A 12,970-nucleotide genomic window follows, 5' to 3' on the forward strand; every position below is an offset into this window, starting at 1 on the left:
CATGCCTGGGAAATTCCTGGACAGAAGAGCCTGGCGAGCTACAGTCCATGGGATCTCAGAGAGTCAGACACGACTGAGCACACACATATGCATTCATGTGTGTGCTATGATGACACACAAATTCGAGAAGTGTTCCATATTTTTGTATTGTTGTGTGGCAGAAACCAACACAACACTGTAATTTTCCTCCAATTAAAATATAAATTTAAAAAATAATGATGATACTCTTGGTTAAAAAAACTTTTCTGAAAAACAGAAGTTCACGCCTCTAATAAGATCTTCAAAAAATTTAAAAATTCTACATATGAGAAGTAAGAGAACTCTATGTTTAATGAGAAGTAGACAGAGAAAAGTAAACAAAATGTTACCTGTCACCTTCCAGGCGTATGAATAAACATTACCCTTTTACCGAAACTTAAACCTCCCTGTCCAAATATTCCACAGTGAGAATGCATTCTTTTTTGTAGTAAAAAATATAAAAAATTTATAAAGCAATAAAACTTATTTTAATAAGCAATAAAACTTATTATAGTCCTATGTTTACTTCACATAAATTTCCCCAGTAAAGGACAAGGAATCAGAAAGTTGCCACTGAGGTAACATCAAGGACAGACAAGCCCAAGATCAGTGCTGCACACCCACCTGAGCTACCAGAGGGAAAACACGAGGGCCCCATGGTGGGGCAGAGAGAGGGTGGGTCTTACCTAAGCCTGCCTGAGCCTCTTCCCTCCAGCTCACTGCAGTCTGTCCCTACCAGCCCAGCCCAACAACAACATGAGCAACAAGACTCTCTAGACACAGCTGCCTTCCCACGAGGATTTTGATGGTCATTTGCTATCTTCAGTGAATCTCCAAATTATTTAATACACACTCATCAATATCACCACACCCATTTCAAAGATGGTAAACCCAATGCACAGTCAGAATAGTCCCCCCAATTCTGTGAATTTCCAGAAAGTCAAACAAGGAGTTCCTAAGCTCTCCACTCTAGTCCCTAGGCCCTGAGGCTACTGGGAAACAGTCACAGATCGAGCCCCAGGCAAGCTCAAAGCTGAGCTGACAGACGTCCTATTCTTGCAACTTTTCTCCAAGTATGAAATAAATCAAAACAAAGCTTTTTTCGGACTTCTGCAGCAGTCCAGTGGTTAGGACTCCATGCTTCCACTGCAGGGGTCACAGGTTCAATCCTGCTGAGGAACGAAGATCCCACATGCTACACAGTGTGCCTAAAAACAAACACATTTCCCCCCCTCCCCAAGTTAGATAAACACAGAGTGAAGGGTGATAATCTGTCTTACCTTCTCTCCTTCCTTCTTTCATCCATCCTTTTATCCAGGGCTGCATAGATAGCATCTGCTTCCTCATCATCTTTTTCATAGGGCCCACTTGAGAAGAGACTCCCAGCATAGCCATTAAACTAAGAACCAAAAAACATTCTTAGAGGAGCGGCTTCTCCTCCAATACAACCCCCACTGGCAGCAACAGAACATATCTAGCTGCAAAATGCTAGCTTAACGATTTTTTTTCAGGCAGTTAAACCCAAATTGAAGGATAACAAAATAGCTGATGAGTACTCTTCAAAATTGTCAAGGGCATGCAAGAGAGTGTATCTACACCAATCAGAGGAGACTAAAGAGACACAACATGCCAGGTGGGATCCTGGATCGGGTCCCAGGCAGGAGTAGGACACAGGTGGAAAAACCAGGGGAACTGAAGTAAGATCTGTAAGTTAATAGTGCTGTGCCAATGTTAATTTCCTGGTTTCAATAACAGTACTAGGGTGCATAGAAAACTAAATTCAATATCCTGGGATAAACCATAATGGAAAAGAATATAAAAAAGAATGTATATAAGTGTATAGCTGAATCACTTTGCTGTACAGCAGAAATACAGTATTGTAAATCAGCTATACCATAAAATTAAAATGAAAATAAAAATAAACACTTAAAAAAATAAAAATAGGACTCTCCCTGGTGGTCCAGTGGTTTCCAATGCACCCCCAAGCAGGGGGTGCTGGATCAATCCCTGGTTGGGGAACTAAGATCGCACATGCCGTGCTGCACGACCAAGAATAAATAAGTAAATTTTTTAAAAACACATAATAGTACTAGGGATATGTAAGATGAGGAGAAACTTGTGAAGGGTATGCAGGAAGTCTCCATATTATTTTTGAAACATCTCTATAACTTAAAAGCTATTTCAAAATTAAATTTTTATTTTTTTAATTCAAAATTAAATTTTTAAAAACCTTTTCCTCTGAGGAAAAATACCATCTGTTGTAATGTATCTATAGAAAACCTCATAGACCAAACAAGAATTAACTAAGAAGACAAGAACTAACACAAATGAAGACAAACATTACCACCAATTCCACTTACAATTTCCCTCATCAGGGCTTTCCTGGTGGCTCAGTGGTGAAGAATCCACCTGCCAATGCAGGTGACATGGGTTTAATCCCTGATCCAGGAAGATCCCACATGTCTCAGAGCAAGCAGCCCATGCACCACAGCTCTTAAGCCTGTGCTGGAGAGCCCAGGAACCGCAACAACTGAAGCCACCACAATGAGAAGCCCTCTCACTGCAACTGGAGAGTAGCCCCTACTTGCCACAACCAAAGAAAGTCTGTGCAGCAAGGAAGACCCAGCACAGCCCCCAAAAAAGAATAAGAAAAATAAAAGTTTAATTAAAAAAATTTTCATCTTTAAAGACCAGCCAAGCTGGTCAATGTGTCAGTTCTAATATCAGCAAGTGCATCTCTTCTGAAGCAACCACAAAAGGGCACATTTCATTATATCTGTCCTGCTCCCCCTCACACTCTGTACATGCTGTCCCCTAACCTGGAGGACCTGAAACAGTCAATATACCCGTTACTCCAAGCCCCTCATCAAATGCCCACAGCACATTGTCACACACAAATCACCTCATCATAATTGGTGTCATTAAGATCCTCATCATCATCATCTGCAGCCTGGCTCTTCTTCATCTGGTCCCCAACAGTCCTCTTGCCTGGGGGCGCATGGCGGTCATCCACAGGATCGTTGGCATCCCGAGCAGGCCCAATGTCTGAGCGGGTGGTGAAACCAGTGGCGCTGCAGGAAACCCCAAGGCGCCAATTTATCCTGTGCCAAGACACTTCCCAGCTGTCACCTAATGACACCTTTTTCTAACTCCTCTGGGAAATCTTCAAAGAGCCCAGAGACAGTGAACTCCATACAGCTTTGCTCGCACACACTGCTTGTCTGCCATCTTCAGGAGAGAAACCTAAAGAGGTTCTGAGATTCGCCTGGGCACCAGACCTCCCGGCTTCTAGGTCCCAGCCTCCCATTTCCAACAGCCTGCCAATCAGCCCCCTCTCCCAATCCACCAGGTCCTCAATCAATGTGGCCCAGTCGGAGTTCCTCCTCCATCCCACCCTACAGCTGCTCTGGGCTGTTTCAGTCAATGGTGACAGTGCTCCCCCAGGCACCACAGCATCAACTTTGCTTCCTTCTCCCTCCCATCTCATTAGAAAATACCCTGGTGCTGGGAAAGATTGAAGGCAGGAGGAGAAGGGGACGATAAGAGGATGAGATGGTTGGATGGCATCACTGACTCAATGGACATGAGTTTGAACAAGCTCCGGGAGATGATGAACGACCGGGAAGCCTGGTGCGCTGCAGTCCAGGGAGTGGCAAAGAGTCAGACACAGCTGAGCAACTGAACAACAACCCTCCCATCTGTGTCCAAATTCTACAGGATCTACCGCCAAAATCCCTCCTCCCATTCTGGCTACCCCCACATGTAGCTCTCCTTCTGCTTCAATGCAGCTCTGAGCACAGTATACTGAGGCATCTGCCTCTCTAATGTCTACAGGGGCTCTGGTCCTTCTGCTCCTGTGGTTCCACCCACACAGATTCCTCGCAACTTCCTCTTCTTCCTCCACACTTCATCTTCTTTCTTAACTGACCAGCACACAATAGGTCAGTTTCTTCTTTGACCCTGCCACAACTGTATACCCTTACATCCTCCTTCTAAACTTGGCTCGGATGTTGGCGGCTGGAACCCCAGAGTTGTAAATCTGTTTCTCTTTATGTACTTATTTACACAAATACCTCATCTCTCCTGTTAAACTGCAAGTCCACTGAAAACGTTGTCAATTATCTTAGACTTATGTGTGCCCGGATTCTAACGTGCATAACGCTGAACATAATACTCCCAACAAAAGAAACCCAATAGTCTTCTTGACCAAATGAGTAACAAACAAATGAGATGATGATTGCTCATTTACTCAACAATATACGGTAGGTACCGGACTTGGGGGACGCAGTCCCAAGGCTCACCAATGCCACCCCTACCCTCGGGGAGTAGAGTCTGAAGCAGCAGCAATATGACCAGCAGCACCTCAGAAGTGAACGAGGTACCACGGGGAGCGGCCACACAGAGGACTCCAGCCCGGCTCGTGGGAAGAGAAGCTGTCACGCTCAAGACAGGGCTGGCAGGTCTGCCTGGCCTAGGGGTTAAAGTAGCTATGGTGCTCCGACTACATGACTGGGACTCGCAACATCGCCACTGCAGACTGGCAAGACGGTGCTGCCACCCACCCTGGGGACCGAAACCGGGTTCAGAGCCAGCACGCCAACTCCAACAGTCCCGGCACCTCGGGGCAGACGACCTCCCTCGGGTCTGCCCTAATCCAACGTGCTGTTCTTCCCACAAGGATCAGACTGACCCCAAACCATCCCTGCTCTCGTCCTCCCAGTGGCCGTAGGCCGGCGCCCCGACCCAAGCCCCTTTCCTCCGCGCGCGGCCCGCTCCAGGCCTCACCCTCGGCCCAGTCCCGGCACGTAGCCGAGAGGGGCGGGCATGCCCAAGAACGGCTTCTTCTTCTTGTTCATGGCGACGGTGACACCAAAGGCCAATAATGGAAAAGACCCTGGACCCGGCCAGAGGCGAAACACCACAGAACTCTTTAAGTTCCGCCGCAGGAAGCAATTGCCCCCTGCATCACCCGTGCCCCGGAAGCAGAACGCCCCGTACGACGCAGCCCCGCCCACCGTGGATTCCCCGAGCGGAAGTTCATGGACCAAGACTTCCGGCAGCTTCCAGCAGCTCCAGGCCGCGGCTAAGGGGCGGAGACGCAGAGTGCGTGCGCGGGAGCGCCTGCTCCCGGTCCCCGCGGGCGAGCGATGTCTTGCTGGGCTAGCCCTGCGAGACCTCCGAACTGAGCAGGGGCGGCCCTGCTTACAGCCTGTTCTCGATGCATTTCTGAGACCTTCCTACACTAGCAGGACCCATGGGTCCTCTTCTTCCCTAAGCCACACACTTTGCCCTTCAGAAGCGCCCTGGCCCTGGGTCAGGGCCTAACACACCTGAACGGGCTGCACACCTAGGCCGTTGTGTAGAGCTTGGTGGGTTGTTATGTGTCGTGATCGCTGTGCCCCCGTGTGCAGTCTACTGCCCTGACTCTCAACACTCAGATTCCTGGGCCCAATTCAGGCCCTTCCCACACCCCCACTATACCCTGAACATTCCCGTGACTCCAGAGAGGCTCAGAATCCAGACCCTAAAGAGTTAATTGACGAAAATAAATGCAGCAGAACAAGCCAGTATGTGAGCATGGGTGGTCACAACATGTGGGTGAATTCTTTGTGTGTTGGTAGGCACAGATGCAACTCAGACCATCCGTACTCATTTGAGGTGGACATGCAGGACTGTCCTGCATACATGTCTGAGTGTCCATGTGCACCTTTGCTGAGATGGCTGTGGGACATTCTCTGGCCCCCACATATACCTGGAGAGAGCCATCAGGTTGTTGGCAAAGCAAAAAGCTGGTCACGAGTCTGGCCTTCTACTGGAGGAGGCAGCTGCCAGCCCACCCTAACACTTCTCACTGGAGTTCCGAAGCAAGCACAGTGCTTCTGCCTGCTGCAGCCTCCTCGGAGTTTCTCTCTCCTGCCTGTCCCCAGCCGACCCCTTTTTGACACCACGTCCTGGGCACTGAGTGAGATTCCAGAGCTACAGAAGGCAGGGGAGAGACCCTGCTGTCCTCCTGAAGTTCACAGTGTGGTGTGGACTGAGACGGTCAAACTGGCTTCTCTGGGGAAACGTGCCCATTCCCAGGGAGACCTCCGTAAAGGTCTGCAGAATGCATGAATAAAGGAATGGGTAAGTAAACTGACATAGGAAAATGGAGGGGAGGGGTGGGTCTAGCCATTGACCTAAGCCCCAGAGGGCAGAGGGTCCCAGGAGAAAGTAGGATACCCTTTCCCCTTTCGGTCCCTGCCTCAGGTGCTCCTGGGGACGCCTGGACGCCGTGCAGCTGCACAGAGTCACTCGTTCTTGGAGTCATGCCCAGGTGCGCACGGCCGCCCCTTGCCCTGGCAGCCGCCCTCCGCGCTCGCAGATCCGCGCGCCGCCGACACCCCTCGGAGTTCCCGGAGCGCGCCCGGCTCTCAGGGCTCGGCGGCAGGTGCCTCGCCGCGCAGACTCGCCGGGCGCGGGGACCGGCTCAGGCGCGGGGCCGGTTGGGGCGGGGCGGCGGCGCGCGTTCCCCGCCGGCCACACGGGCCGCCCTGCGCCCGGCGAGGGGCGTGTGCACTGGCGGGGTACTCGCGGGCCCCATGTTCACGGAGCTGAGAACCAAGCCGAGCCCCCCGCGAGGCCGTGCCGGGGCTGTGCGCGCCGGCTTCGGGGAGCGTCGGGATGTGGATGGTGAGCGGGGCTGGACCGGGGCGCGGGGCTATCGCTGTCTGTGGGCTCTGAGGACCGGAGGGACAGGGGCGGGTCCTAGCGTACTCTAAACGGCCCCCGCGGTCGGAACAGGGGGCGCGTCCCGGCCGAACCGAGTCCCCAATGTCTTTGTCCCGCGCTGAGTCGAGGGCGGGGGTTGCGGGGGCGGCTGTCAGGGCTTGGGGGTCGGCGGTCAGGGCTTGGGGGTAGGCACGCCCTGGCTTGGGCGGGGGGTGACCCGCTGGGGCTCCTGTCCCGAGGCTAGCACCGCCCTGCGGTCACCTTTTCCTTCGCACGTAGTAAATCTCCCTTGGCCCCTGCAGTGGGGTCCCCAGGGGGCCAAGGCCACGGACAGCTCGGAAGCCCTCGCCCCATTTCCTTCTGAAATTCTGACATTGGGGCTGGAAGGGAGGGACGGACAGTCTGACGGATGGAGAGCCCTCCCCCGGCGTGGGGAGGAAATGGGCGGGGCCTGGCTGGCCCAAGACAGGTGCAGCGCGGGCAGAGACTTCCAACTGGCTATCCCGCCCAGAGGCCAAACCAGGCGAAGCCCTGCGACCCGAGCGCCCATCCCCTCAGGATGCTGGCTTAGAATGTGTCTCCTTCCTTCATACTAGAACCCACCTAGGCTAGGCAGCGGCCACACTGGCCACACCCTCTGTCTGACCCTAGACCTCAAATTTAGAGTTACCGGTGGCCATCCAGTTACAGAAAGTTGCAGGAATGGGAAGGAAAGAGTGGGAGAAGGATGTGGGTTTCCCTCAGTATTGAAACCTTCTGGGCACATCACCGAAGCCAACCCTCAGTGAGGTGAGGAGCTGTGTCTGTCATAACGAGGGTTTCTCACCCGTCCTGCTGATGGGGTGGGTGGAGGACCCTGGGCTGGGATCCCCATCCTGCCTGCTGAGTCAAGGCCTGGATGCTGGGAAATGGGGCAGGCTGGCCCCTGCTTTCTGTCTGTCCCCAGCGTGCTGTTGACTTGTGGATACCATACATCCATCCACTCAGTCATTCACAATGTTTCTGGGCATTTCCTGTGTCCAAAGACCTGTGCGAGGCTTTGGGAGGGGCTTGTCCGGGGCTCTGCACCCCTCCCCGACTTGTGTCAGCAACCAGCACAGAAATGACCATAAAACTAAAATGTGATGAGTGTAATGAAGTTGGTGTGGGAAGAGAAAGCAGAAGGTGTCAGCTAAGGTCCCTGAGCACGTAGCTGTAGCCTGCATGTCTGTGCTGACCAGTGCGGGAGTGCCAGGAGCTGCCCTGGGCTGGGGGCCTGCAGGGGATTGGGGGGTGGGGTTGGGGGAGCAGGAGCCTTGTGGGCTTGCCCTGAGTTCAGCTTCTTGTTCATGAATCATAGCCAATGAGCACAGCAGGAAGAGGCAGAGCCTTGAAGGGATGCCAGGGAGGGCTGCAGGGACTGGGTGCCTTTGATGATGTGGGCAGGCAGCCCAGCCATAGGGGTCTCACCACCACACAGGGGCTTCCAGGGTGCTCAGGTCAGCATTTCCTCACAGGCAAGTCCTGTATGTGCGCCCTGGTCGGATGTGGTTATGCCATTGAAGGAGGGGTCAGGGCTGACAGGCTAGTGCCTCACCTGGCTCTGAATGTGAAGCTCCCTGGCAGGCATGTCTCACTCTAATTAAATAGAATCCAACAAGGGACTTCTCTGGTGGTCCAGTGGCTAAGACTGTGCTCCCAATGCAGGGGCCCCAGGTTCAGTCCTTGGTCAAAGAATTAGATCCCACATGCTGCAACTAAGACCCAGCATAGCCAAATTAAAAAAAAAAAAAAATCCATCCAACTTGCCAGAGCACAGACTGTGCTTCCCAAAGGTTGTGTCCTGAAGACAGCTCTTGCACACTTCCTTCTGTTTAGCGGGCTGGCGAACCCCTAGCTGGGAAAGTGCTTCTCCCCTTCAGTGGAGGGAAGATGGGCGGCGGGAAGCCAGCTCACAGGGAGATGAGCCCCTGTCCCTGACCGCTGTGACCAAGCACCCCTACCCTGCAGCCACTGCCCATTTCAACTTCTGCCGGACCCTCCTGGATCACACGGTGTCGGCTGAGAACATCCCCTGCCCCCTACCTCGTACACCGGGTACCAGCCTCACGTGGCATGACTCCCGAAGCCAGAGGGCGGCTGGCGGCCGGCCGGTCAAGCTCCTGCAGCAGCCTGGCACCGAGGCCCCCCAGGTACCCACCCACTGACTATACCCACCTCAGCACCTGCCCTGCTTGCCACCTCTCTCCACCAGCCACTCCTCTCCCCACAGGGCCGGCTATACTCTGACCACTATGGCCTATACCACACGAGTCCGTCTCTGGGTGGCCTGACGAGGCCCGTGGTCCTGTGGAGTCAGCAGGACGTCTGCAAGTGGCTCAAGAAACACTGTCCCCACAACTACCTCGTCTATGTGGAGGCCTTCTCTCAGCACGCCATCACTGGTGCCTGGGGGGTGGGAGCTGGGGTGTGGCAGGGGCGTGGGGCTCCTCCCCCACCCCCTCTTTCTCGGTTTCCTCTTCTTCTGGGTCATCATCTCTCCCAGTTCCTCTGTTTCTGCTGTCACCTGGCTTTGCTCTGCTTAGTCTCCATTCATCCTTACCTGCCCTTCACCTCTCTCCCTCTCTTGCCTTGTCTCTTTGAGTCTCTGTCTGAGTCTGTCTCTGCCCACCCCACTTATGTTTTCCTCTGTCTCTGCCTTTGCTCTTGAAGCCCCTTTGATGGTGACCTGGGCTCCACCCCTCTCCTCTCCCCTCCCTCACAGGCCGGGCGCTGCTGCGGCTGAATGCGGAGAAGCTGCAGCGGATGGGGCTGGCGCAGGAGGCGCAGCGGCAGGAGGTGCTGCAGCAGCTGCTGCACCTGCAGGTGCGCGAAGAGGGGCGGAGCCTGCAGCTGCTCAGCCAAGGTCAGTGGAAGGAGCCAAGAGAGCCGACCTGCTCAGACAGGCCTGGGGGTGGGGGACTGGGCCTGGAGGAGCCCTGGCATGCAGGGTGGGCACACTGACCTCAGGAGGGTGGCCCGGGACCTCAGTAAGGGCCATCCTGCACCCAGGCAGAGGGGACGATGCCAGAGGCCCCCGACTCTCCTTACCCCCATCCACCTCTTAGCTTCCTTCGGAAACATGTCCTAGCTGCTGCCTAGGCTTGAAATCCGGACCCCAGCACTGTGACCGGAGCCTCAGTGAGGAAGAAGCAGAGCTGGCCTCGCAGCCCCTCAGACCCTGTGTGGCCAAGCCTAGCCCAGTGGACAGGTGGGACCAGCATCACCACCGCCAACCATCTCTGGTTGTGCGCTCCGGGCTTGCCTGGGAGTGGGGTGAGCGGGTAGGCAGGGGCTGCCTACCAGGTGGGGTCCTTCCTACCAGGACCTGAGCCCAGGCCCACCCCCTGGTGCTGCTGGCAGCATGCAGGGCAGCCACCTGGAGCCAGAGCAGATTTTGACATCCCCCCAGACTCCCAGGGAGCCTGTTTATTTATATTCCCTTCATCCGTGTTGATGTCCGCCCTCCACTGCCTGCTGAGTCATGCGTCTTCTAGGTACCCTGCCCTCTCCCAGGGCCAGAGGTCTGCCCCTTGCCCCATTCACACCCTTCCCCAGCCCTGAGAGGACTGCCCTCACAGGTGGGATGAACTGCCAAGGCTCCCTTTGGTGTGTGCCCCTCCCCTGTTCCCACCCAGAGTGGTCATCAGCACAGGCCCAGCCGGGCACCATGTCAAGTGCTGTCACTCATTTCTGAAACCCTTACTATGTTCCATCTACTCATGGGGACTGGGACTCACACCGAAGACCTGACAGACACGAGGAGGACCACACCCGGCACCAATACCAGGCTCAGCTATGTCCTGGCCTTAGGTTGCGGAATGGCTCTCTCCTCCCAGGGTCATAGAGACTGCCTTGCAGGCTTAATCATGGGTGGGCATTCCAGGAAACCTGGATCCACACAAGAGCTGCCCACCCAGGGGAGACCCAGCCAACGTGCAACCATGAATGGAGACCCATGCAACCATTCAGTGGGTCAGAGGGCCCCAGATTTGGGACTGGTGCAGCCGAGCAGAGGGAGAGCTAGGGTGGTCCCGACAGCCCCCACCTCTTGTTCCTCTGCCCACTCACTCCCCTAAGGGACTCTGAAAACCTCGGGTCAGTTGGTGCTGAGCCATGAGCCCCCAAGCTGTGCCCTGAGCCGGCCTCAGGATGGGAAGTTGGTTGTTGCAAGTCTCACATGAGATGTGAACAACTGGCCTGGTGCCTCCCACCCTGTGCACCCACCATGGAAAGCCCCTCGTCCTTCCCAGCTCCCCTGAATATCCCTAGCCATCTCATGCCATCATGACATGACCCTTTCCAGGGATCCTTCCTCTTTCCCCTAGTGCCTCCTTGTCTTGCCCCCTCAGCCTCACTGTGCTCCTGTCTCGTCTTCCTTGTTTTGCATTTTTCTATTCTGACAAAAGAATCAGAAATAAACATGGTTCTCAAGTGCCCGGAGTGTGGTGTCTGACTGAGACTATCCAGGCATGTGGGGGTACTGCTCAGAGCCTTGGTAGGGGGCACAAGCCTGGGCCTGGGAGGAGGGGGGTGCCCTGAGCACCTGCCTCCAGCTGGGGCCACTAGGGGGCAGTGGTGTCCCACCCTGGCTGAGCACCTGTTTACCCCAAGACCCTGTCTGCCTTGACTGCCAGGTGGGCTGCGCCCAGATGCAGACACAGGTGTGTTAGGTTCCTAGAGCTGCCTTAACAAATGACCACAACGAGGAGGCTTAACACAACAGAAACGAGCTTTCTCATTGCACTACAGGCCACAAGTCTGAAATCCTTGGGCAGCACTCCTTCCAGACTCAGGAAAGAACACCTCCTTGTCTCTCTCAGCTTCTAGGGACTGCCCCAGGGGATCCCTGGGCTCATGGACACACCATTCCATCCTGAATTCTGGGGTACCATCACCTCTATGTCAAATCTCCCTCCTACAGTGACACTTGTCTTGAGAGGTAGGGCCCACCTGGATAAGCCAGGATCATCTTGTCATCTCAAGATCCTTAACGTAATCACGTCTGCAAAACCCTCATTCTAGATAAGGTCCCACTCATGGGTTCCAGCGACCTGAAATGACTGTCTTTTGGGGGTCCCCATTTAGCCCCTCACACAGGTAATGCCCTGACATAAGAAACACACGTGTCACAGTACATGCCCCCATATGTACCCACACAGCAACCAGACACACACAAATACTAACAGAGAGGCCCCTGCAGCTGGACACATAGACACCTGAGTCCAGATGTACAACACAGTGACACACAGGGTCCCAGCATCCTGTGACCTCCTAACACACAGAAAACACCAGGCACAGTGCACCCCCCACACACAATACACAGGACATCACATGTTGCCCTGTGGCCTGGACACACATTCACTAAGACCTGGCCAACCATTTGGGTCCTAACATGCGACAGGCATCTTTCCTACCTAGCATGGGACACAGACACACCCTGACACCCTGATGGCTTGACACACGTGGTCACGCAGACACACACCTACACAGAGGGGTTGACATGCAACACATGCAGACTTACATGGGGAAAGCTATAGCCTTGGGCACACCTCAGGGCATACACACTGACTACCTCCCAAAATCCTGCAGGTCATGACCCTGGGGTGGGCACAGTGAACTAAAGAGGGATCACCCAGGCCTCTCTGGCTCTGATTTCCAAAGGAAGGACTGACTGACCCCCTCAACAGAGAGCTCTGCCCTGCCTCTGCCCCAGAGTGGACATGCCTTGAGAGAAACAGCTTCAAAGGGTCCCTGGGAGAATAGGATGCACATCTGCCCATGAGCTTTGTGCCCTGCCCACAAGTGCAGCCGCACCTGCTCCAGTGTGGACAAGCAGAGGAGGTGGAAAGGGCCTCAGGGAAAAGGGAGCTCCTTGTGCCTCCGGTTCCAAACGATTCCTCTACTCCACTTCATTCATTCCAAGTCGCGGTGAGGTGGGTGCCCTGTCACATCCAGATCTGATACCAGCAGCCCCGTGGAGGGCCCAGTTCTGGGGCACAGAGGAACAAGGCACTGGTGGCTGGTCTAGGACCACCCCCCAAATTAGTAAGAGGACGATCAGCAACCCTAAGAAAGCCCACAGGCCTCAAACTGCTCCAGCACTGCCAGGAGCCAGGCCATTTCCCGAGGGTGGCCACAGGCAGACGTGGTTACAGGGCTGATTGGAAAAGAGGCTGGATCCTGCTTGGCAGGCTCAAAGCCCCCGGGGCCAGGAGTTCAA

General features: G+C 54.5%; 2 protein-coding genes across 3 annotated transcripts in view; one reads left to right on the forward strand and one right to left on the reverse strand.

The window, feature by feature from the left end:
* The window catches only part of PRPF6 (pre-mRNA processing factor 6), a 34,221-nt gene extending 29,223 nt beyond the window's left edge, over window positions 1-4,998 (reverse strand). The window contains exons 1-3 of the mRNA XM_020875350.2: window positions 4,804-4,998; window positions 2,921-3,089; window positions 1,299-1,417 (exon numbers count right to left, since the gene is read on the reverse strand). Coding sequence (XP_020731009.1) covers window positions 1,299-1,417; window positions 2,921-3,089; window positions 4,804-4,874 — 359 coding nt within the window. The 5' untranslated portion in view covers window positions 4,875-4,998. The remainder of the gene's footprint in view (window positions 1-1,298; window positions 1,418-2,920; window positions 3,090-4,803) is intronic.
* Window positions 4,999-6,402: 1,404 nt separating this feature from the next.
* Window positions 6,403-11,184, forward strand: SAMD10 (sterile alpha motif domain containing 10). 2 transcript variants are annotated; one of them, XM_070472398.1, is made up of 5 exons: window positions 6,403-6,690; window positions 8,719-8,900; window positions 8,981-9,152; window positions 9,473-9,613; window positions 9,839-11,184. In XM_070472398.1, exons 1-5 carry the CDS (start codon window positions 6,600-6,602, stop codon window positions 9,847-9,849), a joined length of 597 nt encoding a protein of 198 aa, XP_070328499.1. In that variant the 5' UTR covers window positions 6,403-6,599; the 3' UTR covers window positions 9,850-11,184. The 2 variants fall into 2 exon arrangements, with proteins under 2 accessions (XP_070328499.1, XP_020730998.1); XM_020875339.2 differs by having other exon boundaries at window positions 6,404-6,690; window positions 9,816-11,184.
* The last annotated feature ends 1,786 nt before the right edge of the window (window positions 11,185-12,970 follow it).

This window comes from Odocoileus virginianus, chromosome 9 (genome assembly GCF_023699985.2).
Source record: "Odocoileus virginianus isolate 20LAN1187 ecotype Illinois chromosome 9, Ovbor_1.2, whole genome shotgun sequence".
Taxonomy (NCBI): Eukaryota; Metazoa; Chordata; class Mammalia; order Artiodactyla; family Cervidae; genus Odocoileus; species Odocoileus virginianus.

Coding starts and splice junctions, on each gene's coding strand:
- SAMD10 (XM_020875339.2), top strand. CDS start 6,600: ATGTTCACGGAGCTGAGAACCAAGCCGAGCCCCCCGCGAGGCCGTGCC. Junction 8,901..8,980: donor CTGGCACCGAGGCCCCCCAG/GTACCCACCCAC, acceptor CTCTCCCCACAG/GGCCGGCTATACTCTGACCA. Junction 9,153..9,472: donor CTCTCAGCACGCCATCACTG/GTGCCTGGGGGG, acceptor CCTCCCTCACAG/GCCGGGCGCTGCTGCGGCTG.